Source organism: Rana temporaria, chromosome 8 (genome assembly GCF_905171775.1).
Source record: "Rana temporaria chromosome 8, aRanTem1.1, whole genome shotgun sequence".
Taxonomy (NCBI): Eukaryota; Metazoa; Chordata; class Amphibia; order Anura; family Ranidae; genus Rana; species Rana temporaria.
The window spans coordinates 39,997,951-40,021,200 of NC_053496.1; the positions used below are offsets into that span (position 1 = coordinate 39,997,951).

Below are 23,250 nucleotides of genomic sequence, written 5' to 3' on the forward strand. Positions count from 1 at the left end.
TTACCTCCTGTTCCAGTGAAAACTCTACCATGTGGGATTTCCCATCACTTTCTAAGTTAGAGACACTGGGCTAGATTCAGGTACAATTGCGCTTTTTTTTACGGAGGCGCAGGGCAACGTTTTTGCCCTGCGCCCCCGCAAATTTACTGCGCTGCCCTTGATTCACGGAGCAGTAGCTCCGTAAATTGCGTGGGCACGCCGGCAAAATTCCCGGCGTAAGCGCGCGCAATTTAAATGATCCCGTAGGGGGCGGGAATCATTTAAATTAGGCGCGTTCCCGCGCCGATCGTAGAGTGCATGCTCCGTCGGGAAACTTTCCCGACGTGCATTGCGGCAAATGACGTCGCAAGGACGTCATTTGCTTCAAAGTGAACGTGAATGGCGTCCAGCGCCATTCACGAATCACTTACGCAAACTACGTAAATTTGAAATTTTGCGACGCGGGAACGACGGGTATACGTAACATTGGCTGGGGCAGCCTTACGCGAAAAAACGCCGTACGGAAACTACGTAAACTGCGTACGCAGGGCTCGCGTAACGTTGTGAATCGGCGTTAGTATGCAATTTGCATACTATACGCTGAGCCCAACGGGAACGCCACCTAGCGGCCATCGCAAGAATGCAGCCTAAGATATGCGAGCATAAGAGCCTTATGCCGCGCATATTTTAGGCTGCAGTCGGCGTAACGAGGTTCCTGAATCAGGAGCATTCGTTACGCCGGGGGCAAGTAAGCAATTGCGCTGTGTAACTATTGTTACACTGGCGCAATTGCTTCTTGAATCCAGGCCAATAATCCCAAATAGAGGATGAGTCTCCCCAGTGGGAACACAAACTACACATATTTGACAGAAGTTTTTTTTTTTTGCCCTGAGATACACTTCAAACCCCTTTCACCTGCCCTGGCATTCCTTTAAATAGTTCTGAGCGCCCGGGAGGCATGAAGGACCTGTGATCATGTGACGGTGGTCACATGATCAGAAGATGGTCTCGCCAGCTACCTATCTTTCTTTACTTGGGACTGAGAATTGTCTTTGACAGCTCAGTCTATGTGCTGGGAGCATGCAATGAGCACGCTCTAAGCACATAAACATCGGCCCCCCAGTGACACATATGTGTGGTGTGTGAGCATTAACCACTTGCCGTCGGCCCGCCGTCGAAATACGTCCACAAGGTGGCTCTGCTGGGCGAGAGCACGTAATATGACGTCCTCTCTCCCAGCCGCCACTAGGGGCGCCCGCTCGCCCCCGACTCCCGTGCGTGTGCCTGGCGGGCGCGATCGCCGCCGGGCACACGCGATCGCTCGGTACAGAGCGGGGACCGGGAGCTGTGTGTGTAAACACACAGCTCCCGGTCCTGTCAGCAGGGGAAATGCTGATCTTCGGTTCATACAATGTATGAACAGAGGATCAGTGTTTCCCCTAGTGAGGCCACCCCCCCCCCCCGCCCACAGTAAGAACACACCCAGGCATACTTAACCCCTTCCCCGCCCCCTAGTGTTAACCCCTTCACTGCCAGTGGCATTTTTATAGTAATCCAATGCATTTTTATAGCACTGATCGCTATAAAAATGCCAATGGTCCCAAAAATGTGTCAAAAGTGTCCGAAGTGTCCGCCATAATGTCGCAGTACCGAAAAAAAAATCGCTGATCGCCGCCATTACTAGTAAAAAAAATATAATAAAAATGACATAAAACTACCCCCTATTTTGTAAACGCTATAACTTTTGCGCAAACCAATCAATAAACGCTTATTGCGATTTTTTTTTACGAAAAATATGTAGAAGAAAACGTATCGGCCTAAACTGAGGAAAAAAAATTTTTTTTTATATATTTTTGGGGGATATTTATTATAGCAAAATCTAAAAAATATTCATTTTTTTCAAAATTGTCGCTCTATTTTTGTTTATAGCGCAAAAACTAAAAACCGCAGAGGTGATCAAATACCACCAAAAGAAAGCTCTATTTGTGGGAAAAAAAGGACGCCAATTTTGTTTGGGAGCCACGTCGCACGACCGCGCAATTGTCTGTTAAAGCGACGCAGTCCCGAATCGCAAAAAGTACTCTGGTCTTTGGGCAGCAATATGGTCCGGGGGGTAAGTGGTTAAAGCCCACCCTTTTTATGCTTCACATATGTATTGGGCGGTCATAAAGGGATTAATATTCATTGTAAAGAAAACAAGGTGAATGGTAATGCGGTGAATGAACAGCCAGGGAAAGGTGTAAAGAGATTCTCACTTCGTATACAAGCTCATGGTGAAAATGAGGTACTTCCAGCTCCTGAAGACATCTTTCGGCTTCAGATACTTCCCCAGATAACACAAATTCTTTCAGCAGCATGTCAATCTAATCCAAGGGAGACAGAAAACAACAATTACTCCCCCTGAATGGGTCATTAAAGTGGATTTTTAGTCAGAAAGTCATGCTATAGCTACTGTATTTTAAAAACCATTAAAAATAAGTGTCTATACTGTTTAAAATCCAGTAATCTCACCGTGCTCTGCACATGCTCAGTCACTCTCCATTTTTAGGCACTGATGAGATTGTAGAGGCCAATCTGCTGACAGCCTTAAAGCACAATTAAACTCTCCTCCTATCTTTCCACAGTTTTTGTTTGTTTTTTCTATTTAAAATAAATAAACTTTATGTTAAAAAAAAAAAAAAAACTCTCCTATCCTTTACAGCCTATGAAGCTGCTTCTGTTTGATCTGCAACTGCCATGGTGCTGCACATGTAAACAGTTGCAATACCAGCCATGTGATGATTTGCCAGTTTGATTGAGGAAACAAGCAAGTGTAACAGTTAGGAATCCCGGAATTCCAAGAATGTAACTTTTTTGAAACTATTAAATTGATGGGTCTATCTAGATCCACTTTATGATTTACTGCTGTTCAGGGGCGCTAGGCTTCAGCAAAATGGCAGCCTCCAGCAAGAAGAAACAAGAGCAATGCTGGGCGCAATTTACAGCACACACAAATTTTGGTAGCATAATTATTATAATGTGCAATGTATGCTCCTTGCTAAGGAACATTGGGGTAGATTCAGTAAGATATGCGCATTTTTTACGTAGGCGCAGGGCACTGTTTTTGCCCTGCGCCCCCGCAAGTTTTCTGCGCTACCCTCGATTCACGGAGCAGTAGCTCCGTAAATTGCGAGGGCGCTCCGGAAAAATGCCCGGCGTAAGCGCGCGCAATTTAAATGATCCCGTAGGGGGCGGGAATCATTTAAATTAGGCGCGTTCCCGTGCCGAGCGTAGTGCGCATGCTCAGTCGGGAAACTTTCCCGACGTGCATTACGGTAAATGATTTTGCAAGGACGTCATTTGCTTCAAAGTGAACGTGAATGGCGTCCAGCGCCATTCACGATTCACTTACGCAAACAACGTAAATTTCAAATTTCGCGACGCGGGAACGACGGGTATACTTTAGCATTGGCTGCCCCTGCTATAGAAGGGGCAGCCTTACGCAAAAAAACGCCGTGCGCAAACAACGTAAACTGCGTACGCAGGGCTCGCGTAACGTTGTGAATCGGCGTTAGTATGCAATTTGCATACTATACGCTGACCACTACGGGAACGCCCCCTAGCGGCCATCGCAAGAATGCAGCCTAAGATATGCGGGCATAAGAGCCTTATGTCACACATATCTTAGGCTGCAGTCGGCGTAACAAGCTTTCTGAATAGAGAACACTCGTTACGCGCGGGCAAGTAAGCAATTGCGCTGCGTAACTATGGTTACGCAGGCGCAATTGCTCTCTGAATCCGGGCCATTATTTTTTATTAAGTTGTTGTGGGTAAAGTTCTGCTTTAATGTGGCAGCGCACGTAGAGAATGTACACAGCCGATTCTGGAAGTCTGAAGCCAAAGTCATTCTGCGCTTGCGCTGCCGCTGTTTCATCAGATATGGTGACCCGTCAGAATTGCATACAAGGACCCTACTGGCTGTTGTTTACACACTGTGGATGTTTACATCTACCCCTGAATGGGGGATTTGTGTGGCGGTGTTTCGTCAGATATGGCGACCCATCAGAATTGGTAACGAAAGTGACGTTCCGTTGCCGCCATCTTGCTACACCCCGCACTCCTCCATAGTAAGGATACTCTTAGAAGGGTGAAAGCGGACATCTTGTTACACTCACCGGAGTTTTCCATTTTACGCTTATTTTTAACAGGGAAGTGAGTTTATATAGTGAAATACAGAACTTAGAAGTTCATCTGACTGGTTAGATATTGAATTTTAAAAGCAGCAAATGGAACTTCTGCTTTTAAAATGCAACATCATAACAGTCAGATGGAGTTCTAAGTACTGGATTTCAGTATATTAACCCCCTATACTGTTAAATATAAGTGTAAAATGCAAAACTCCGGTGTAACAAGATGTCCGCTTTCACCTTCTCAGAGTATCCTTACCATGGAGGAGTGCGGGGTGTAGCAAAACAGCGGCAACGGACCATCACTTCCGTTACCAATTCTGATGGGTCGTCGCCATCTTGCTACACCCCGCACTCCTCCATAGTAAGGATACTCTGAGAAGGGTGAAAGCGGACGAAACACCGCCACGCAAATCCCCCATTCAGGGGTAGATGTAAACATCCACAGTGTGTAAACAACAGCCAGTAGGGTCCTTGTATGCATTTAAACGTTGGCACAAACGGTTACCTATATCCAATGTAAAATACAGTCCCTCTGCAGGACTGTGAAAGCATATTTCTGTAGTTTTATTATACACAGCTAAATGAAAATGGAGCAGTGTACATAGGCTGATGGCCTATAATACTGCGGAGTTCAAATCGGTATAAATTACAGATCTGTATGCAGAAATTTTAAGCCTGTGTGCATGAGTTCTGTCTTGGGCTGAGTGCCATCAGTAGAAAGTTATAAACAGTTCATTTTCTATGTATAGTTTGTAATTATATAGTGTATGTATATGAGGGGCAGACAAAAAGTGAACCTTCGCTTTTTGGATCCCCCCCCCCCTCCGGTGACACATTTGGCACCTTTCAGGGGGGAGGGGGGTGCAGATACCTGTCTGAGACAGGTATTTGCACCACTTCCGGGTCTGATCTCCGCAGGGAATCCAGCCTGTGTTGTCACTCCCCCCCGCTGTCTTCTGGGAAACACTGTTCCCAGGAGAGACCGGGGACCAGTGACGGCGCGCCACGATCCTCGCGCATGCGCAGTAGGGAATCAGGCAGTGAAGCCATCAGGCTTCACTGCCTGATTCCCTCACCGAGGATGGCGGCGGAAGCTGCAGAGGACCAAGCGATTGCTCAGCCTCGGCTGCTGACATCGCGGGCGCGCTGAACAGGTAAGTGTCCATTTTTTAAAAGTCAGCAGCTGCCGCATTTGTAGCTGCTGGCTTTTAAAAAAATAAATAAAATCGGCGGAACCTCCGCTTTAATGCATAGACAGTTTCTACCCCCTACTTTGCAGCGCTGCACAGCGGTTGTGCAACACTGCTCTCCTCACAATACAAGTCTATGAGTTGCCCGACTCCCTACCTGCACGTCTAATACCTTATCTTTACAGGATTTAAGTGGAAAAACTAAAGCCACATTGGCAATTAAATCTCTTTGCTACTGTGAAATGTAACAGTCATCACAGTTGCTGCTCACAGAAATTAATATGATTCTAATGAGACAACTGTCAACAAATAGTTAAATCTGTCACCAGCAAACTGATTTATTTCACCAGCATGGGTCCAAGGATAAACAGCAGTAGCAATGACAGCTCCCCTTACTGGCTTATCTACAATTCTCCAATTCATAATTTCAAATTACAAAAATAAAGAAAAAAGTAAGTTTGTAAAAAACTGAAAGCCATATCAAAAATGTATTTAAAGCCCAACTGAACTTTCATTTTCAATCTTTAAATATGTTGCAGGGTCATTAAATCAAAAGGCATGCAAAGTCTTGCAATCAAAATATGTGCAAGTAGTAAACCACCCTTTTCTTTTCAAACCTGCAAGGCAAAGTTAGTTTGCATTGCATACTAGCACATTATGTGAAACGAACCCTAAAAACGAAGACCTCTACAGGTGCGCTGTCACAGCTGACAGGCCTTCCTTCTTCACCCGGTCTTCCGTCCGGGTTGGCAGGCTTAGGTCCTTAGATTGGATGAGCCGCGATGACATCACTCCAGAACATGCATGCAGGAGCCGCTGTTCGCGGCACAGGGTTCTGAAGGAACGGGACGGAATGCCGATTCTTTAGAGCGCATGCGGCGGTGATGTCACTGGTGGCTTCGCAAGTAAATATCTTCTAAATGGTCCAGGTTTAAGAGATATTTACTGTACCTATATAGGGAAGCCTCATTATAGGTTTACCTATAGTAAAAATCATCCATGGGACTTTACTCCCACTTTAAGCCTAGTACACACCACTATTTTTTTTGTGCGACCCAGCAGGTTGCACAAAAAAATGAAAAAAAAATGATCGCTTTTCATAGAACCGGCCGATGTCCGACATTCAGCCTGTGTGAACTAAGCTTTATGGGCTGTTTTCTTTAGAAAGCAGTCACAGCCTGCAAAGAAAACCCTGTCCCCTCCGCCAACATGCTGCAGAGAAGGACGCTTATGCCGCGTACACACGATCATTTTTCAGCATGAAAAAAAAACAACGTTTTTCGGCATGTAGAAAAACGACGTTTTCCCAACTTCATCATTAAAACAACGTTGCCCACACACCATCGTTTTAAAAAAAAATGCTCTAGCAAAGCGCGGTGACGTACAACACGTACGACGGCACTATAAAGGGAAAGTTCCATGCGGATGACGCCACCCTTGGGCTGCTTTAGCCGATTCCTTGTTAGTAAAAGACGATTTGCGCTTTTCTGTCTGTTATAGCGTGATGAATGTGCTTACTCCATTATGAACGGTAGTTTTACCAGAACGAGCGCTCCCGTCTCATAACCTGCTTCTGGGAATGCGCGGGTTTTTAACGTTGTTTTAGCCCACGCACGATAATTTTTTACAACCCGAGAAAACAACATAGTTTAAAACGTTGTTAAAAAATGCAGCATGTTCGAATTTTTATTTTTTTTCAGAACCCGAAAAATGATGTGAAGCCCACACACGATCATTTTAAATGAATTTTTTTAAAAACGTCATTTTTTACATGCCGAAAAATTATTGTGTGTACACGGCATTACTCTTTTGAAGCAGTGGTCTCTCTGCAAAGGTTCAGTATGCCCCCTCATGAATTGGACTCAAAGATAAAATATTTGCAGTATAGATGCACCAAATTAAAAGTTTGGTCCCGAAACCGAAATTTCAGGATGCACTTGGCCGAAACCGAAATTGACGGTTTTACGGTTTAATTATATTTGATTTTTTAATACGATTTTAGTTGACTAAATACAAACTAAAGAAATTGAGGTGACTAAAATACGACTAAAATTAAAATGGCCTTTTAGCCAAAAGACTGACCAAAACTAAATGGAAATTTGACATCAAAATTAACAATGCACTACCACATAGGAATATGTAGGGGGCTTTGAGTAAGCTTCTAAAAGAAAAAAAAAATTAAGACAGACTTATTTTTTTCTTTTATATTTAATGTTGGTAATATATTCGGGTAATATGTGCAATGGCATTACAGCCAACAGAGTTTATATATATATTTTTTTTTTTTTCCCAAGTTGTACTTCTGCTTGTATAAAAGCAATGGGGCAGATTCACAGAGCAAGTACGCCGGCGTATCTACTGATACGCTGGTGTACTTTCATATTTCCCGCGTTGTATCTTTAGTTTGAATCCTCAAACCAAGATACGACGGCATCTGGGTAAGATCCGACAAGCGTACGGCTTTGTACGCCTTCGGATCGCAGATGCAATACTTCGGCGTCCGCTGGGTGGAGTTTGCGTAGTTTTCCGCGTCGGGTATGCAAATGAGCTTTTTCAGACGATCCACGAACGTACGCGCGGTCGTCGCATTCTCTTACGTCATCTGTAGTCGGCTTTTTCCGGCGTATAGTTAAAGCTGCTATTTTGTGGCGTATAGATAGACTTGCCATGTTAAAGTATAGCCGTCGTTCCCGCGTCGAAATTTGAATTTTTTTTTTTGTTGCGTAACTCGTCCGTGAATAGGGATGGACGTAAGTCACGTCCAAGTTAAAAAAATTACATCTGTGCGACGTCATTTAGCGCAATGCACAGCGAGAAATTTAGGGACGACGCATGAGCATTTCATTCGGGGCAGGGACGCGCTTAATTTAAATGAAACCCGCCCCCAACCCGCCCAATTTCAAATACGCCGCCAGAAAAACACTACGCCGCAAATTCTTCCTGGATTCGAATTTACGCCAGGTAAGATACGGCGGCGTAGCGCATCTCTGATACGCTGCGCCTGTCCTATTGTATGTGAATCTGCCCCAATATTTTTGCTTGTTTATGAAACTTGATTTTATGTATAAAGACGTTAAATATCTTAAATCTGGGTCTGTAATGCATGTTCAAACCTTAATACCATAAATAACATGTTGTTCGATTTTTCTCCAGGAGTATATAATGAGTTTGGCAATTGTAAAGAAATGCTTAAATAATGAATTAAAATGTAACTAAGCGCATCCAATTTTAGTCTACTAAAATGTACAGGAGATTTTAGTAGACTAAAATACGACTTAAACAATAGAGATTATTACAATATGACTAAAACGGCATTATAGCTGAAAAGACTACGGTAACTAAAATAAATATGAATTTATTGTCGGCCATTATCGGCACCTTCTGAAGCGGTGTTAAAAATCCTGCTTACTGCATTTTTAGCAAACCGCACCAATAACACTCCTCGCTATTGATATGCTTTGAAAAACGCAGCAAGAACGCATTAAAATTGCACCCATGTTGCGTTTTTGAGTCACAAACCATTAACAAGGTAAAATCGCAGGTATTTTCAGGAGCCATTATCAGCACTTTTTTTCCCCCTTTTTGGCGCAATTCTGAAAACCCCTATTTTTGGCGATAATTTTTGGGGGCATCACTATTTATTACCTATTAAGTCATCTAATCTGCTAAATTTTGCAAGCACTGACAGTAATGATTTCATATCCAATAAACAAAAATACTTACCTCTTTAACCAGATTTTTGACAGGCTGTTGACCTCCTCCAGTCCCCCAAACACTGTCAATTCTGCTTCTTCCTCCTCTGCTCATAGTCAGCAGAATTGTTGCCCGGGTTAAGGCAGCGCTGGAGACAGAACATACAGTTCAATGTTACAATGGTTAGCCATTAAGCCACGTTTCCCCCAAATAACTTCAGTGGCTTTTTGACTACTTCTGGCCCCATCTTGTTGCTCCTCAAATTGGGAGACTTTTGACTTCCGCACAATAGCCTATTAAAATATATTACCAAAAACGGCTAAAATACATATATATGAATCCTACCGGGCATGTTCACAGTCCACCGTGCCTTTATAACTCTCCATGTAGCTCCTTTTCAGAATCCCATCACCAACTGCTCTGGCAATAAACTGACCCACCAGCTGCAAAGACAAGATTAAGATTTTTTATGTTTTCATTCTTCTCAGAAAAAAAGGCTGCCATGACATCCTCCACTCTTCTGGGAAAGCTTTCCGCAAGATTTTGGGAACTTGTGCCCATTCAGCCAAAAAAGAATGTGTGAGGTCAGCTACTGATGTTGGATGAGAAGACCTGGACGGTTCATCCCAAAGGTGTTCAGTAGGATTGAGGTCAGGGCTCTGTGCAGACCAATCGAGTTCCTCCACACCAAACCGATCAAACCAGGTTGTTATGGAGCTGGCCTTGTACACAGGGGGGACACTCATGCTGAAACAGAAAAGGGCCTTCCCCAAACTGTTACCACACAATAGGATGTGCAACATCTAGGGCTGTAACATCTAGGGCTGCATTTTCATAATCGATTAGTTGGCAGATTATTGTTTTGATTAATCGGATAAAATCATAAAAAAAAAATTAATATGCAATTTATTTGTTTATTTAAAGTAATAATGAAAATGATGGGGCAGGAATATTCCTCCCGGGGACACCAACGATGGGGCAGAGCTATTCATCCTGGGAACACCAATGATGGGGCAGAGCTATTTATCCCGGGAACACCAACAATGGAGCAACACTATTTCTCCCAGGAACACCAATGATGGGGCAGCGCTATTCATCCTGGTAACACCAATGATGGGGCAGAGCTATTCCTCCCGGGAACACCAATGATGGGGCAGCCCTTTTCCTCCCGGGAACGCCAATGATGGGGCAGCGCTATTCCTCCCGGGAACACCAATGATGGGGCAGCGCTATTCCTCCCGGGAACACCAATGATGGGGCAGCCCTATTCCTCCCGGGAACACCAATGATGGGGCAGAACTATTCCTCCCGGGAACACCAATGATGGGGCAGCCCTATTCCTCCCGGGAACACCAACGATAGGGCAGCACTATTCCTCCCGGGAACACCAATGATGGGGCATCCCTTTTCCACCCGGGAACACCAATGATGGGGCAGAGCTATTCCTCCCGGGAACACCAACGATGGGGCAGCACTATTCCTCCCGGGAACACCAACGATGGGGCAGCCCTTTTCCTCCTGGGAACACCAATGATGGGGCAGAGCTATTCCTCCCGGGAACACCAACGATGGGGCAGCACTATTCCTCCCGGGAACACCAATGATGGGGCAGCGCTATTCATCCTGGGAACACCAATGATGGGGCAGCACTATTCCTCCCGGGAACACCAATGATGGGGCAGGCAGCACTATTCCTCCCGGGAACACCAATGATGGGGCAGCACTATTCCTCCCGGGAACACCAATGATGGGGCAGCACTATTCCTCCCAGGAACACCAATGATGGGGCAGCGCTGTTCCTCCCGGAAACACCAATGATGGGGCAGTCCTATTCCTTCCGGGAACACCGATGATAGGGCAGCCCTATTCCTTCCGGGAACACCAATGATGGGGCAGTCCTATTCCTTCCGGGAACACCAATGATGGGGCAGCCCTATTCCTTCCGGGAACACCAATGATGGGGCAGCCCTATTCCTTCCGGGAACACCGATGATGGAGCAGCCCTATTCCTTCCGGGAACACCAATGATACATACATATTGTATGCATCACAGACTTTTGTAATTTTGCCAGGCAGCATAAACAGGGGACTAACTATTAACATTTTTTAAGGTAATTCAGGCCAAGACAAAACCCAGGAGGACTCTGGTTGCTGATATGTTCAAAAGAAGCTGGTGCCAAGTTGTTTCTATAGTTAAAAAAGTGTCACACGTCACCCAACTCCTTTTAGGGATAAAACATTTACTAAAAACAATGTACATTTTAAAAACACAGTTATTTTTCTCACATTAGTAGAGCAGCTTATACACAGTCCAGATCTTGACATCCTGCAATATTATAAATATGCACTTATCCCCCACAGCACAGCTTACATAGGCTGTTCCTTACTGTATGGCCAAGTTCACACTGGCAAATTAAAGCAGGGCTTTGGAGAGGCATTAAAAACGCCCCTCAAATGTCTATGCAAGTGATACAATGGTCAGCACGCAGTGCTGTTCGCACCATGAAAACACGAACCGTCAGCATTGCTTCAAAATTGAAGCCTCATGTCGAGTCAGGAGGCATTTGAAACCTTTCAGCACCTCCCATTCAAGTCTATGGTAACCCTTCGCAAACGCTCTGGCAGGCAGCTGCAGTGCAGTTGTGGGGCGTTAAGATTAGATTATTTCCTGTAATGGAATAGGCATTTGTAGAGCGGTTTTAACATGCCTTATAACAATTTATAACAACTCGTCATTAACGCTTGTAAAACGCAAGTCTAATGGCCATACTAAAGCTCATTAATGTGAGTCTAACGCCCATACTAACACTATAGGAGCATTTGTTGAGTGTTAGAAATGTAATGAAGTGTGATCAAGCCCCATGGATGTGGGTTGCTGAGGAGAGGGCATGACCACACATTGGATACGATTTTTATAATTCTTTGAAATGTGCTTGTTTATAATAGAAACCACTGACAGGTGCAAAATAAGACGCTGGCAAAAAAGACAGTCGGACACATTGTGCAATCAATTAAATAAACAAAATTCTGCCGCACTTATAACAACAACGCAAAGCACACCAATAAAGTGCAAAATAAAATAATAATGCAAGTCCAATTTAAATACCGTATTTATTGGCGTATAACACTCACTTTTTTACCCTGAAAATAGAGGGTAAACTGTGCCTGCGTGTTATATGCAGGGGGCTGTGGAAAGTTTTTTTCCTGAAACTTCCCTCTTAAAGTTAGGGTGCGTGTTATACGCCGAAAAATCCGGGTACATAAGATGAGAGCAACAGTCCCAATCCAAGGCTGTATACACCGCTGCGTGATAGAAGGCCTCAACAAATTACCATATTCACCACATGGGCCATCACCAAGAACTAAATGGACTCTTACCAGAATCAATAGACTATTACAAAGTTGAATTGGCTTGCAAAAGAGTATCTTATTATACGATATAAGGACCCATGTGATTTAATCAGATCCTCATGATATCTCCGATTCACCAGTTATGTATTCGATATACATGGCAACAGTTGTAATGCAGGATTCCTCCATTGCCCACAAAGTCATGTGACTTCGCCACACCTGTCTGAATTGTTTGTATTACCTGAAAGCACTTGTTACATGGCCTGGGCATGTCCTAAATGTACAGCACCTTTTTTTTTGACCCAGTGCGAGTAGTCTTTTATTTTATTTTTAATTAAAAAAAAATTGTTTTACAGATTCACATTATGTGGGCATTTCTAGTGTGATTTTTATGGAGGAATCCTGCATTACAACTGTTGCCATGTATATCTAATACAGTGGTTCTCAACCTGGGGGTCGGGACCCCCTTGGGGGTCAAATGAGGATTTGCCAGGGGTCACCAAAGCCTGGGCTGTTCCTGAAGCCTGCGGCCGCCCACTCAGCCTCTTCACAGCTGCCCATTTAGTTCATGGTATAGCTGGGGGGCAGGGACTAGAGGTCAGCTGACTGGTGAGTAATGTGAAGGGAGGGGCTGGAGGAGACCCTATCTGCTGATTTCAGCATAGGCGCCACTGCTACGAGAAATCACAAAGTCGGAGACACAATGAGTAACACTACCTGTGATTAGAGTTGCCTTTAAAAGTTCCCACTACAGTTCTCAGATCAGAAGATGACCTTGATCAAGAGCAACTAAGTTGGCTGATCCCAACTCCCCGCGAGCACTGCCACTGATCCCAAACTCCCCGCCAGCACTGCCACTGATCCCAAACTCCCCGCCAGCACTGCCACTGATCCCAAACTCCCCGCCAGCACTGCCACTGATCCCAAACTCCCCGCCAGCACTGCCACTGATCCCAAACTCCCCGCCAGCACTGCCACTGATCCCAAACTCCCCGCCAGCACTGCCACTGGTCCCAAACTCCCCGCCAGCACTGCCACTGATCCCAAACTCCCCGCCAGCACTGCCACTGGTCCCAAACTCCCCGCCAGCACTGTCACTGATCCCAAACTCCCCGCCAGCACTGCCACTGGTCCCAAACTCCCCGCCAGCACTGCCATTGATCCCAAACTCCCCGCCAGCACTGCCACTGATCCCAAACTCCCCGCCAGCACTGCCACTGATCCCAAACTCCCCGCCAGCACTGCCACTGATCCCAAACTCCCCGCCAGCACTGCCACTGATCCCAACTCCCCGCCAGCACTGCCACTGATCCCAACTCCCCGCCAGGGTGTAAGAGAAGGAATAAAAATAGAGTATACATGGAAGGGAGAGGAAAACAGTGGGAGGAACAAAAGGGAGAGAAAGAATAAGAGAAAGAACAAGAAAGACGTCTAGAGAGGGATGGGGATAACAAGCAAGAAATTAGGATAGAGAGAGATAAAAAGGGAAAGAAAGGAGAACAAAGAGAAAGAGTGGTACATCCTAAAATGTACTATAAGGGCTTTTAATACTGTATGAGTGGAAGGGACTCAGGGAGCGCTAAATGTCCGTGGGTTAGGGGCGCAAATTACTTGTCTTACCTTGGGTGCTTTCAACCCACGATAGGAAAATAATTTTACCGTTAGGGGTCCCCACAACTTGGGAAATGTTATCAAGGGGTCACGGCACTAGAAAGGTTGAGAACCACCTAATACATTATTGGTGAATCGGAAATATCATGAGGATCTGGTTAAATCACATGGGTCTTAAAAGGGGTTGTAAAGGTAAAAAAAAAATTCCTAAACAGCCTTCTTTACCTTAGTGCAGTCCTCCTTTACTTACCTCATCCTTCGATTTTGCTTTTAAATGTCCTTATTTCTTCTGAGAAATCCTCACTTCCTGTTCTTCTCTCTGTAACTACACACAGTAGCTTTTTCCCTGGTGTGGAGTGTCATGCTCGCCCCCTCCCTTGGACTACAGGAGAGTCAGGACGCCCACTAACACACATCTCCTTTCTCTATCTGCAACGTAGAAAGCGTCCTGACTCTCCTGTTGTCCAAGGGAGGGGGCAAGCACGACACTCCACACCAGGGAGAAAGCCCCGCATTACTGTGTGGAGTTACAGACAGAAGAACAGGAAGTGAGGATTTCTCAGAAGAAATAAGGACATTTAAAAGCAAAATGGAAGGATGAGGTAAGTGAAGGAGGACTGCACTAAGGTAAAGGAAGCTATTTAGGAAAAAAAATTGTACCTTTACAACCCCTTTAACGTTGTATAATAGGATACTGTTTGCAGGCCAAATCAACTTTGTAATAGAGTCCATTGATTCTGCTAAGCGTCCATTCAGTTGTTGGTGATGGCCCATGTGGTGAATATGGAATTTTGTTGATACCTTCTTTCACACAGCGATGTATACAGCCTTGGATTGGGACTGTTACTCTCATTTTATGTATTCAAATTGGAACTACATTATTATTTTTTTCACTTTATTGGTGTGCTTTGTATCACATTATTATTAGCGTGGCAGAATTTTGAAATGTGCTTGACTGCCTGGGACCTGAGCACCTTACACACTATAGCCCCTAGCAGTAACCACTGTATTGTGCTGGCCGGGAATGCTCCCTGAACCCTCCGCTGGCAGAATACAATAGCCCACCTTCTGTACTGGGAGGAAAGAAAATTCTATCATTTATAGCCAGCCTTACTTATTATCAGGAAGCACTTTATCCTAAATTAAGCTTCAAATTCGCACCATTTTTTGTGGCCACGATTCGCGGCCACGATTTTAGGGAATGCCTGTGTAACATACTGTGCATCAATGTCGGATCAAAGTAGTGCAGGGACTACTTTGAAGTCATACTAATATAAATGGTTGTCATTGGAAATCATGGGGAACAACTTGTCATGCTACTTTGCAGCCCCAAATCGTGGAACAAGTTGTACAAGTGTGAAAGGGGCCTTAAGCATGCCTACTGGCCCCATGATTGGACTGACTGGATCCTGAATTCTCTAGAATTGGTTTCTTCCCTGGGTTGTGTTAGTAGTTCTTACTGGTCTCTACTAGGGCTCAAACCAAAATACACAATGAGAGAGGTATTTATATGAAGACGGCTCTATTTTCTAGCCTGTCACTCTGTCTTTTAACGTCTCAAGTACAAGGAGAAAAACCAGCACCTTATTTTGATTTCCTCCACACCCAGCTGACATTATAATAGAACAAGTCCAAGTGGAATTTCTCTTCGGCTCACATAAAGTGCATACGAACCTGTGGTGCCTTGGGTGTGTCCAGGACGAGTTCAGGCAGATCTTGAAGCAGTTTGTCGAATGAGGCCAGCAGATCTTCTGCGCTGAGCACCGTGCCGCACAGATAGTGCAGCAGCTTGGATGTCATCTCCCGATGGCTAGCTTTTCCTTCCAGGGCCAGGGACACGGCCAGAACTGGGAGACCGCTCTTCATTTCCCCAAGGTTTAAATCCTTTAACATCTCCTGCAGACAAAATTGAAATTGCATTATGATGAAATCTAGCCATATACAGTAAAACCTTGGATTGTGAGCAGAATTTGTTTCTTAAAACATGCTTGTAATCCAAAGCACTTGCATATCAAAGCATTTTTTTTTTACAGGATATAAAAGAGAAGAGAGGTGCCTCTAAGTGTAGCAATAAGTTGCTAAATGTTGTACCTTCATTAAATGTAACCATATTGCTACACTTAGAGGCGCCTCTCTTCTCTTTTATACTCAGTTGTGACATGACGCTACTCTTATATCAAGACATCGCTTGTATATCAAGACAAATAGCTGGACTCAGGATGGCGGGCGCATAGTTGCGGCGGCGTAGCGTATGGCATTTACACTACGCCGCCGTAAGTTTGCAAGGCAAGTACTGTATTCACAAAGTACTTGCCTGCAAAGTTACGGCGGCGTAGCGTAAATGCGGCGGGCGTAAGCGCGCCCAATTCAAAATAGGCTGAGGGGTCGTGTTTTATGTTAATTTGGGTTGACCTGACGTGACTGACGTTTTTTTGGAACGGCGCATGCGCCGTCCGTGTACATATCCCAGTGTGCATTGCGGCTAAGTACGCCGCACGGTCCTATTGGTTTTGACGTGGACGTAAATGACGTAAATCCCTATTCACGGACGACTTACGCAATGATTGGTGACAGCTTTCTATATATATTTGTGTACTGCATTGTGTTTGTATCTTTTGCCTGACGAAGAGGTCCTGCGTGACCTCGGAACGTTGCTTTTTGGATCGCTATTATGCATTAAATTTTTGGACGTTTTTTCAATGATCCTTGGTGTGCTGGCGAATATGTGTACATGATTTGCTTTCCGGTTCCCAGCTGGTGATCGTTTCAGCACCCTTTTACTTATTGGCCATTTTCCTGGAAGGTGTGCAGTTGGAATATTTTGTGACGACTTACGCAAACGACGTAAAATTTTCAAATTTCGACGCAGGAACGACGGCCATACTTAACATTACTATTCCAGCTATTTGATGGAATTACTTTAGGCCTGATAATGCGTTATGTAAACGGCGTATCTGTACTGCGTCGGCCGGGCGTACGTTCGTGAATAGGCGTATCTAGTGATTTACATATTCTACGCCGACCGCAATGGAAGCGCCACCTAGCGGTCAGCCTAAAAATGACACTTTAGGATAAGACACTTACGCCGCTCGTATCTGAGCCTAATTTAAGCGTATCTGGTTACCAGAATAGGCTTAAATTTGCGTCGGCGCAGGTTCAGACTTAGGCTGGCGTATCTACTGATACGCCAGCCTAAGTCTTTCTGAACCTAGCTAAAAATGTATTAGAACATTTTGCTTGTCTTGCTAAACGCTCTCAAACCAAGGTTTTACTGTGTACAGATTTTTTATGTTACCCTTCCCCCAAAAATGTGTTCCTATACTGGTGGAATAAGTGCCTGTTTTTTTATGTATCCTGGGGACTCCAGCAAAAAGATCTCCCGGTTTCCTGATCTTCAGTAATTTTCCTATCCACCTCAGACTTCTGGGTGTTCCAGACCACTTTTGTGTATCCCAGCTATACCCGCTGCATTTCCCATAATAACAAATCCAGTTAAATGTCCAGCAGGTAGAGCAGAAAGCCCTTGTAATGGACACAGCTGTGTGCTGCAGTCACACTACCCAAAATAGAGGGAACCGTCACAGACAACAGCGATTCAGTTGCTACCATCCTCATATACACTATATTGTCAAAAGTATTGGGACACCTGCCTTTACACACACATGAACTTTAATGGCATGCCAGTCTTAGTCCGTAGGGTTTAATATTGAGTTGATCCACCCTTTGCAGCTATAACAACTTCAACTCTTCCGCGAAGGCTGTCCACAAGGTTTAGGAGTGTGTCTATGGGAATATTTGACTGTTCTTCCAGAAGCGCATTTTTGAGGTCAGACACTGATGTGGACGAGAAGGCCTGTCTCACAGTCTCCACTCTACTTCATCACAAAGGTGTTTTATCAGGTTGAGGTCAGGACTCTGTGCAAGCCAGTCAAGTTCCTCCACCCCAAACTCGCTCATCCATGTCTTTATGGATTTTGCTTTGTGCACTGGTGCACAGTCATGTTGGAACAGGATGGAGTCATCCCCAAACTGTTCCCACAAAGTTGGGAACATGAAATTGTCCAAAATGTCTTGGTATGCTGAGGCCTTAAGGAGTTCCCTTCACTGGAACTAGGGGCCAAGTCCAACACATGAAAAACAACCCCACCCCATAATCTCCCCTCCACCAAATGATTTTGATCAGTGCAGAAATCAAGGTCCATAAAGATATGGATGAGAGAGTTTGGGGTGGAGAAACTTGACTGGCCTGCACACAGTCCTGACCTCAACCTGATAGAACACCTTTGGGATGGACCAGAGGAGGGCTGGAGCTCTCCTGCAGCTGCAGGAGAGGTGCGAGGGCCATATGAAATGGCCCGGAGGGCCGAATTCGGCCTGCGGGCCTTGTGTTTGACACCTGTGGTCTAAATAAATACTGTCTTCTTCTAGCCCAGCTCCTCTATCCCTCCCCTCCCTATCCTCTATCCCTCCCTACATAACCTTTTATGCAGCTCCCAGAGGAAGGGCGAAAGGTAATGCTACAGAATGTCACTTGCTAGGGCTGCTGGCATCACATCCAAGATAGCAGCACCCAGCAGCAGTCTCAGGGCTTTTAATTGTCCACACAAGGTAAATGCACATATAATCTTATGAGGAGACACTGTATTTGGTTAAATAAAATGGTCTGACAACAGGGTCTCTAACTTTTAGTGAGAAAACAGAGCTTGCCTATATCCCAGTTTTTAAAGGATAATATCACCTTTGGAACATGTTACATGTCCCATAATTTTTTGGGTGGAACATGTAACACATTCCAGCATCTGCAACCTCTCCCCCCTGATCCCCCCTCCCTAAGACAGCGGGCAGGGGATCTTCTCCCCACACCCACTGTCACAGTTTGAAAACAGTGTGCCCGTACAGGCTTCGACCACATCATTCATTCACAGTTTCCTGTGAATGAATGCCTACTACAATTGCAGCTGACAGCTTGTAGTTCTCCATGAACTAAAAGGTCGCTTGTAAGCACCCGCAATCTGCTGATCGTGAGTGCAATCTCCAGATAGCGGTCTGCCCGCACCTCATATGGAGGTTACCTGAGAGCAGGAAGATCAATGAACTACAGGAAGATCAATGGAGTCCATTGATCTTCCTGCTCTCAGGTAACCTCCATATGAGGTGCGGGCAGACCGCTATCTGGAGATTGCACGCACGATCAGCAGATGGCGGGTTCAATGCTTTGCAGGTTCCTTAGGGAAAAAAATGAATGCACATTTTTATTTTTTTACCTGCAAAAAAAAATAAAAAAAATTTGCATTTATTTATTTTTCAAAAGGTGAAATGATACTTTAAAGCTAAAATGTGCATATAGCTTCAGCTACCTATATCTCTATTATTTCTTACTAAACAAAGCCAATGTAGATAAAAACTATCACCACATCTTGGCCCAGATTCACAAAGCACTTACGCCGACGTATAACAAGTTACGCCAACGTAAGTGCAAATGTGCGCCGTCGTATCTGTGCGCCGGACCCACAAACAGAGATGCGCCTAAAACCGGGCTACACCCCGCCGACGTATCTTGCTTACGGCGGCTTAGTGTGGGCGCACATTTAGGCTGGGAGCATGGTGCCGCTCCCATTTATTAGCCATTCAAACATGCAAATGAGGGAAATATGGCGATTCACGAACGTGCGTGTGCCCGACGCATGCTACGCGAGGTGCGCGCAAGTTGTACGTCTGGCGTAAAGTTATTCCCCATAAAGGAGGTGCAACCCAGCAGAAGACATGCAAAGGTCTGCACCAGGGAACACAAGCCGGCGTATTTTACGTTGGACGGGTGTCTGGCTGGGCGTAGGTTACGTACACACCGTACGCAGTGATCCGGCGTAGTTTAGGCAGTTGTTCCAACGTGGTTGTGAGCAGGCGCAGGGGGATGCGTCCACGTCACGGCGCATGCGCAGTTTGTGATACGTATCGGTCTGGCGCTCGGCCCATCATTTGCATGGGGTCACGCCCACTTCCACCTACGCCGGTGTACGCCTTCGAATCCCACGCCACGCTGGTGCAGCGTTGGGAGCACTGGCTTGCTGAATGCATTGCTTGCCTCTCTGCGCTGCGTTGGCGTAGCGTACATGGGTTACTTTACGGCGGCATAATGTGCGCCATGCTCTCTGTGAATCTGGGCCAATGTATGCAAAACGCTAGAACTGTGCACTGTGACACAACCAGGAAGAGGGAGAAGCTTCCTTAGCATTCACTGAACAACCAGGATGCCACTCCTCAACATCATACAAGTGCCATCCTTCAATGCTCTTCCTGGACCAATATCATTTTTTTTCCACTGCTGGTGACAGCGTATAGGTTCCCTCAGCAAGCCTGCATGTTTATGGGCACCGATACTCCCGTGTCACCACCTGCATTTCTTTTTTTAAATCAAATCATCTTTTTATTTATTTTATATAAAACAAAAACAACATACAACCCAAGCCCGTATTGAGAGGGACGAAAGGGGAAAAAAAAAAAAAAAACACCTGCATTTCTAAGAACAACTTATAACATTTTTATCTTGATACTCAGATTAGAATCAGATTCTTATTGCTTTAGGAGCAGAGACAAACGTTTTTGGGCTAGATTCAGCAATGATTTACGCCGGCGTATCCATAGATACGCCGCGTAAATTCAAAGCTGCGCCGGCGTATCTTCTTTCTGTATTCAGAAAGCAAGATACGCCGACATTAGCCTAAGATCCGACTGGCGTAAGTCTCTTACGCCGTCATATCTTAGGGTGCATATTAACGCTGGCCGCTAGGTGGCGCTTCGGTCGTTTTCGGCGTAGAGTATGCAAATTACCTAGTTACGCCGATTCACAAACGTACGTGCGCCCGGCGGTAGTTTTTTATGTCGTTTTGCATAAGGCTTTTTCGGCGTAACGTTGCTCCTGCTTCTATGAGGCGCACGCAATGTTAAGTATGGACGTCGTTCCCGCTTCGATTTTTGACTTTTTTACGTTGTTTGCGTAAGTCATTTGCGAATAGGGCTGGACGTAATTTCCGTTCACATCTAAACCAATACGTCGTTGCGGCGTACTTGGGAGCAATGCACACTGGGATATGTACACGGACGGCGCATGCGCCGTTCGTAAAAAACGTCAATCACGTCAGGTCATCCTACATTAACATAAAACACGCCCCCCCTTCCATATTTGAATTAGGCGGGCTTACGCCGGCCCCATTTACGCTACGCCGCCACAACTTACGGAGCAAGTGCTTTGTGAATACTGCACTTGCTCCTGTAAGTTGCGGCGGCGTAGCGTAAATAACATACGCTACGCCCGCACAATTGTACGCCCCCCTACCTGAATCTAGCCCTTTGTCCTTTATGCCATAGGGCTTGTTTTAGTCTTAAAGGGCTCATTATAGACTTCCTTTGCACCACCCAGGTTTGTTACAGACTTAACACACGACAGATCTCTTTATTATGAATACCCCAACAAACTAGGAATTATGAACATAACATAAAACAGCTGTAAAAGCATACATTTTGGCACAAAACAAGAGGCTCCAATCTGGGAGATCCAACAGACGAATAACACAAGTGCTAGGTTGTTATCTGTAACACTTCTTGTGCACCAGGAAAAATGGAACACACGTTAGTATCTTCAATATTTGTAATCAGATCACTTTGGGTTTGCAGAACATATGAGATCCTTCCCTGCTGCATTTGGCTGCTTCATCCTAATCCGTGCCGAGCGTGGCTGGGTATGTGATCCTAACAAGCTGGCAGAAGGACCAGCCACAAACTGGTGCAGAAAAGGCTGCGAGCTCTGGAATGTACGGCTACACCCCGCCGGGAATTGTTCCCCAGCAGAAACTGTGCCGCAGATAAGAGTCTTTTCCTTCCCTCTCTACTGGAATACATTTCATCACAAATCACATGGGGGTCCTATAGTCATCACCGTCTTCTCTACTGGATGAAAATATCATTATTTCAGAAATGTTACCAACCCCAGTGGCAGCCTGTTACAATTATTTAGGAGATCCAAGGACTCATTGACAGTAGACTTTAGTAATGAAGCAAACATTTATACTTTCTCAAATATAGTATCTGCTAGGCTGCTAAGCTCTATAACGAGCAGGGCCCCTTGATTCCTCCTGTACTGAATTGTGTTGTAACTGTGCTGTCTGCCCTCATGTTGTAAAGCGCTGAGCAAACTGTTGGCGCTATATAAATCCTGTATAATAAGAATGTCAGCACAAAAAATAAAAGTCGGAAAAGGAGGGATACAGGATGGAAAGTGAGAATATGTAAAGTGCAGGGAGGAATAAAGAGCTTATAGCAGCTTGTATTTGAAGTTGTTAGATGGGATAAAATGGGTCACATTAAACACTGAGGGCTGTAAGAAAAGAAAAAAAACCCACACAATTTCTTTCTGACTGCCCACAATAATAAGTCATAGATGCATGTGCCAGTAAAAAGACGAAATGTCCAATTTCTCAAAACAATAGAACCCTCCGCTCTGTACCTCGCAGACTGTGGTCTCCAGTTCTAAAGGACCTTCATAACAAGATGTAAAATATTTCTGGTCCTTAGCATTGCTCTCTGCTGCCCACATCTGCCCATTGACAGATCTGTACATTACTCACTCCTTACTCATTGAAAGTAAGGCGTGAGGTCAATGACCACTCAATGACCACGCTGACTAATCAGTAAAGAGTGAGGTCAATGACCACGCTGACTAATCACTAAAGTGCAGGTAAGTGAAGCAGAGACTGGGGAGTGGTGATGGTGTCGATAGGTAACATATTAATTTTTTAATTCAAAAGTAGAACCCTTTAACCACTTCAATACTGGGCACTTTCACCCTCCCCCCCTTTCCTGCCCAGGCCAATTTTTAGCTTTCAGTGCTGTTACATTTTGAATGACAATTTTGCGGTCATACAACATGGAACCCATATAACATTTGTATCATGTTTTTGAGACAAATTGGCCATTTACCCTAATCTGCGATCAGCTGTGTCCAAAGCACACAGCAGTCAAAGAGCGTGACTGATGCCCACGGGAAGATGTCCTCCCACCCCCAGGACGGGAGCCCCCCCCCCCCCCACTGTAGCCGTCTTTCGGCTATAGTGCAAGCATAAAGAGGTGAAATTGGAGGAAAGGGTGTCACATCACCTATTCTGACATACTGGGAGAGATTTAGGCTCACACATGTTCGGCTGCAGTTTGCAGTCTGGTGCAAATTTGTGTACTGGTTCAGGTGCGATTCAGGTGCAAATTTT

General features: G+C 45.1%; 1 protein-coding gene across 2 annotated transcripts in view; it reads right to left on the reverse strand.

Moving 5' to 3' along the window:
* Positions 1-23,250, reverse strand: part of PDCD4 (programmed cell death 4) — a 74,840-nt gene that overhangs the window by 18,578 nt on the left and 33,012 nt on the right. For both annotated transcript variants that reach the window (XM_040361637.1, XM_040361636.1), the window contains 4 exons: positions 15,668-15,889; positions 9,377-9,474; positions 9,062-9,179; positions 2,235-2,342 (listed from right to left, as the gene is read on the reverse strand). In XM_040361637.1, coding sequence (XP_040217571.1) covers positions 2,235-2,342; positions 9,062-9,179; positions 9,377-9,474; positions 15,668-15,889 — 546 coding nt within the window. The remainder of the gene's footprint in view (positions 1-2,234; positions 2,343-9,061; positions 9,180-9,376; positions 9,475-15,667; positions 15,890-23,250) is intronic.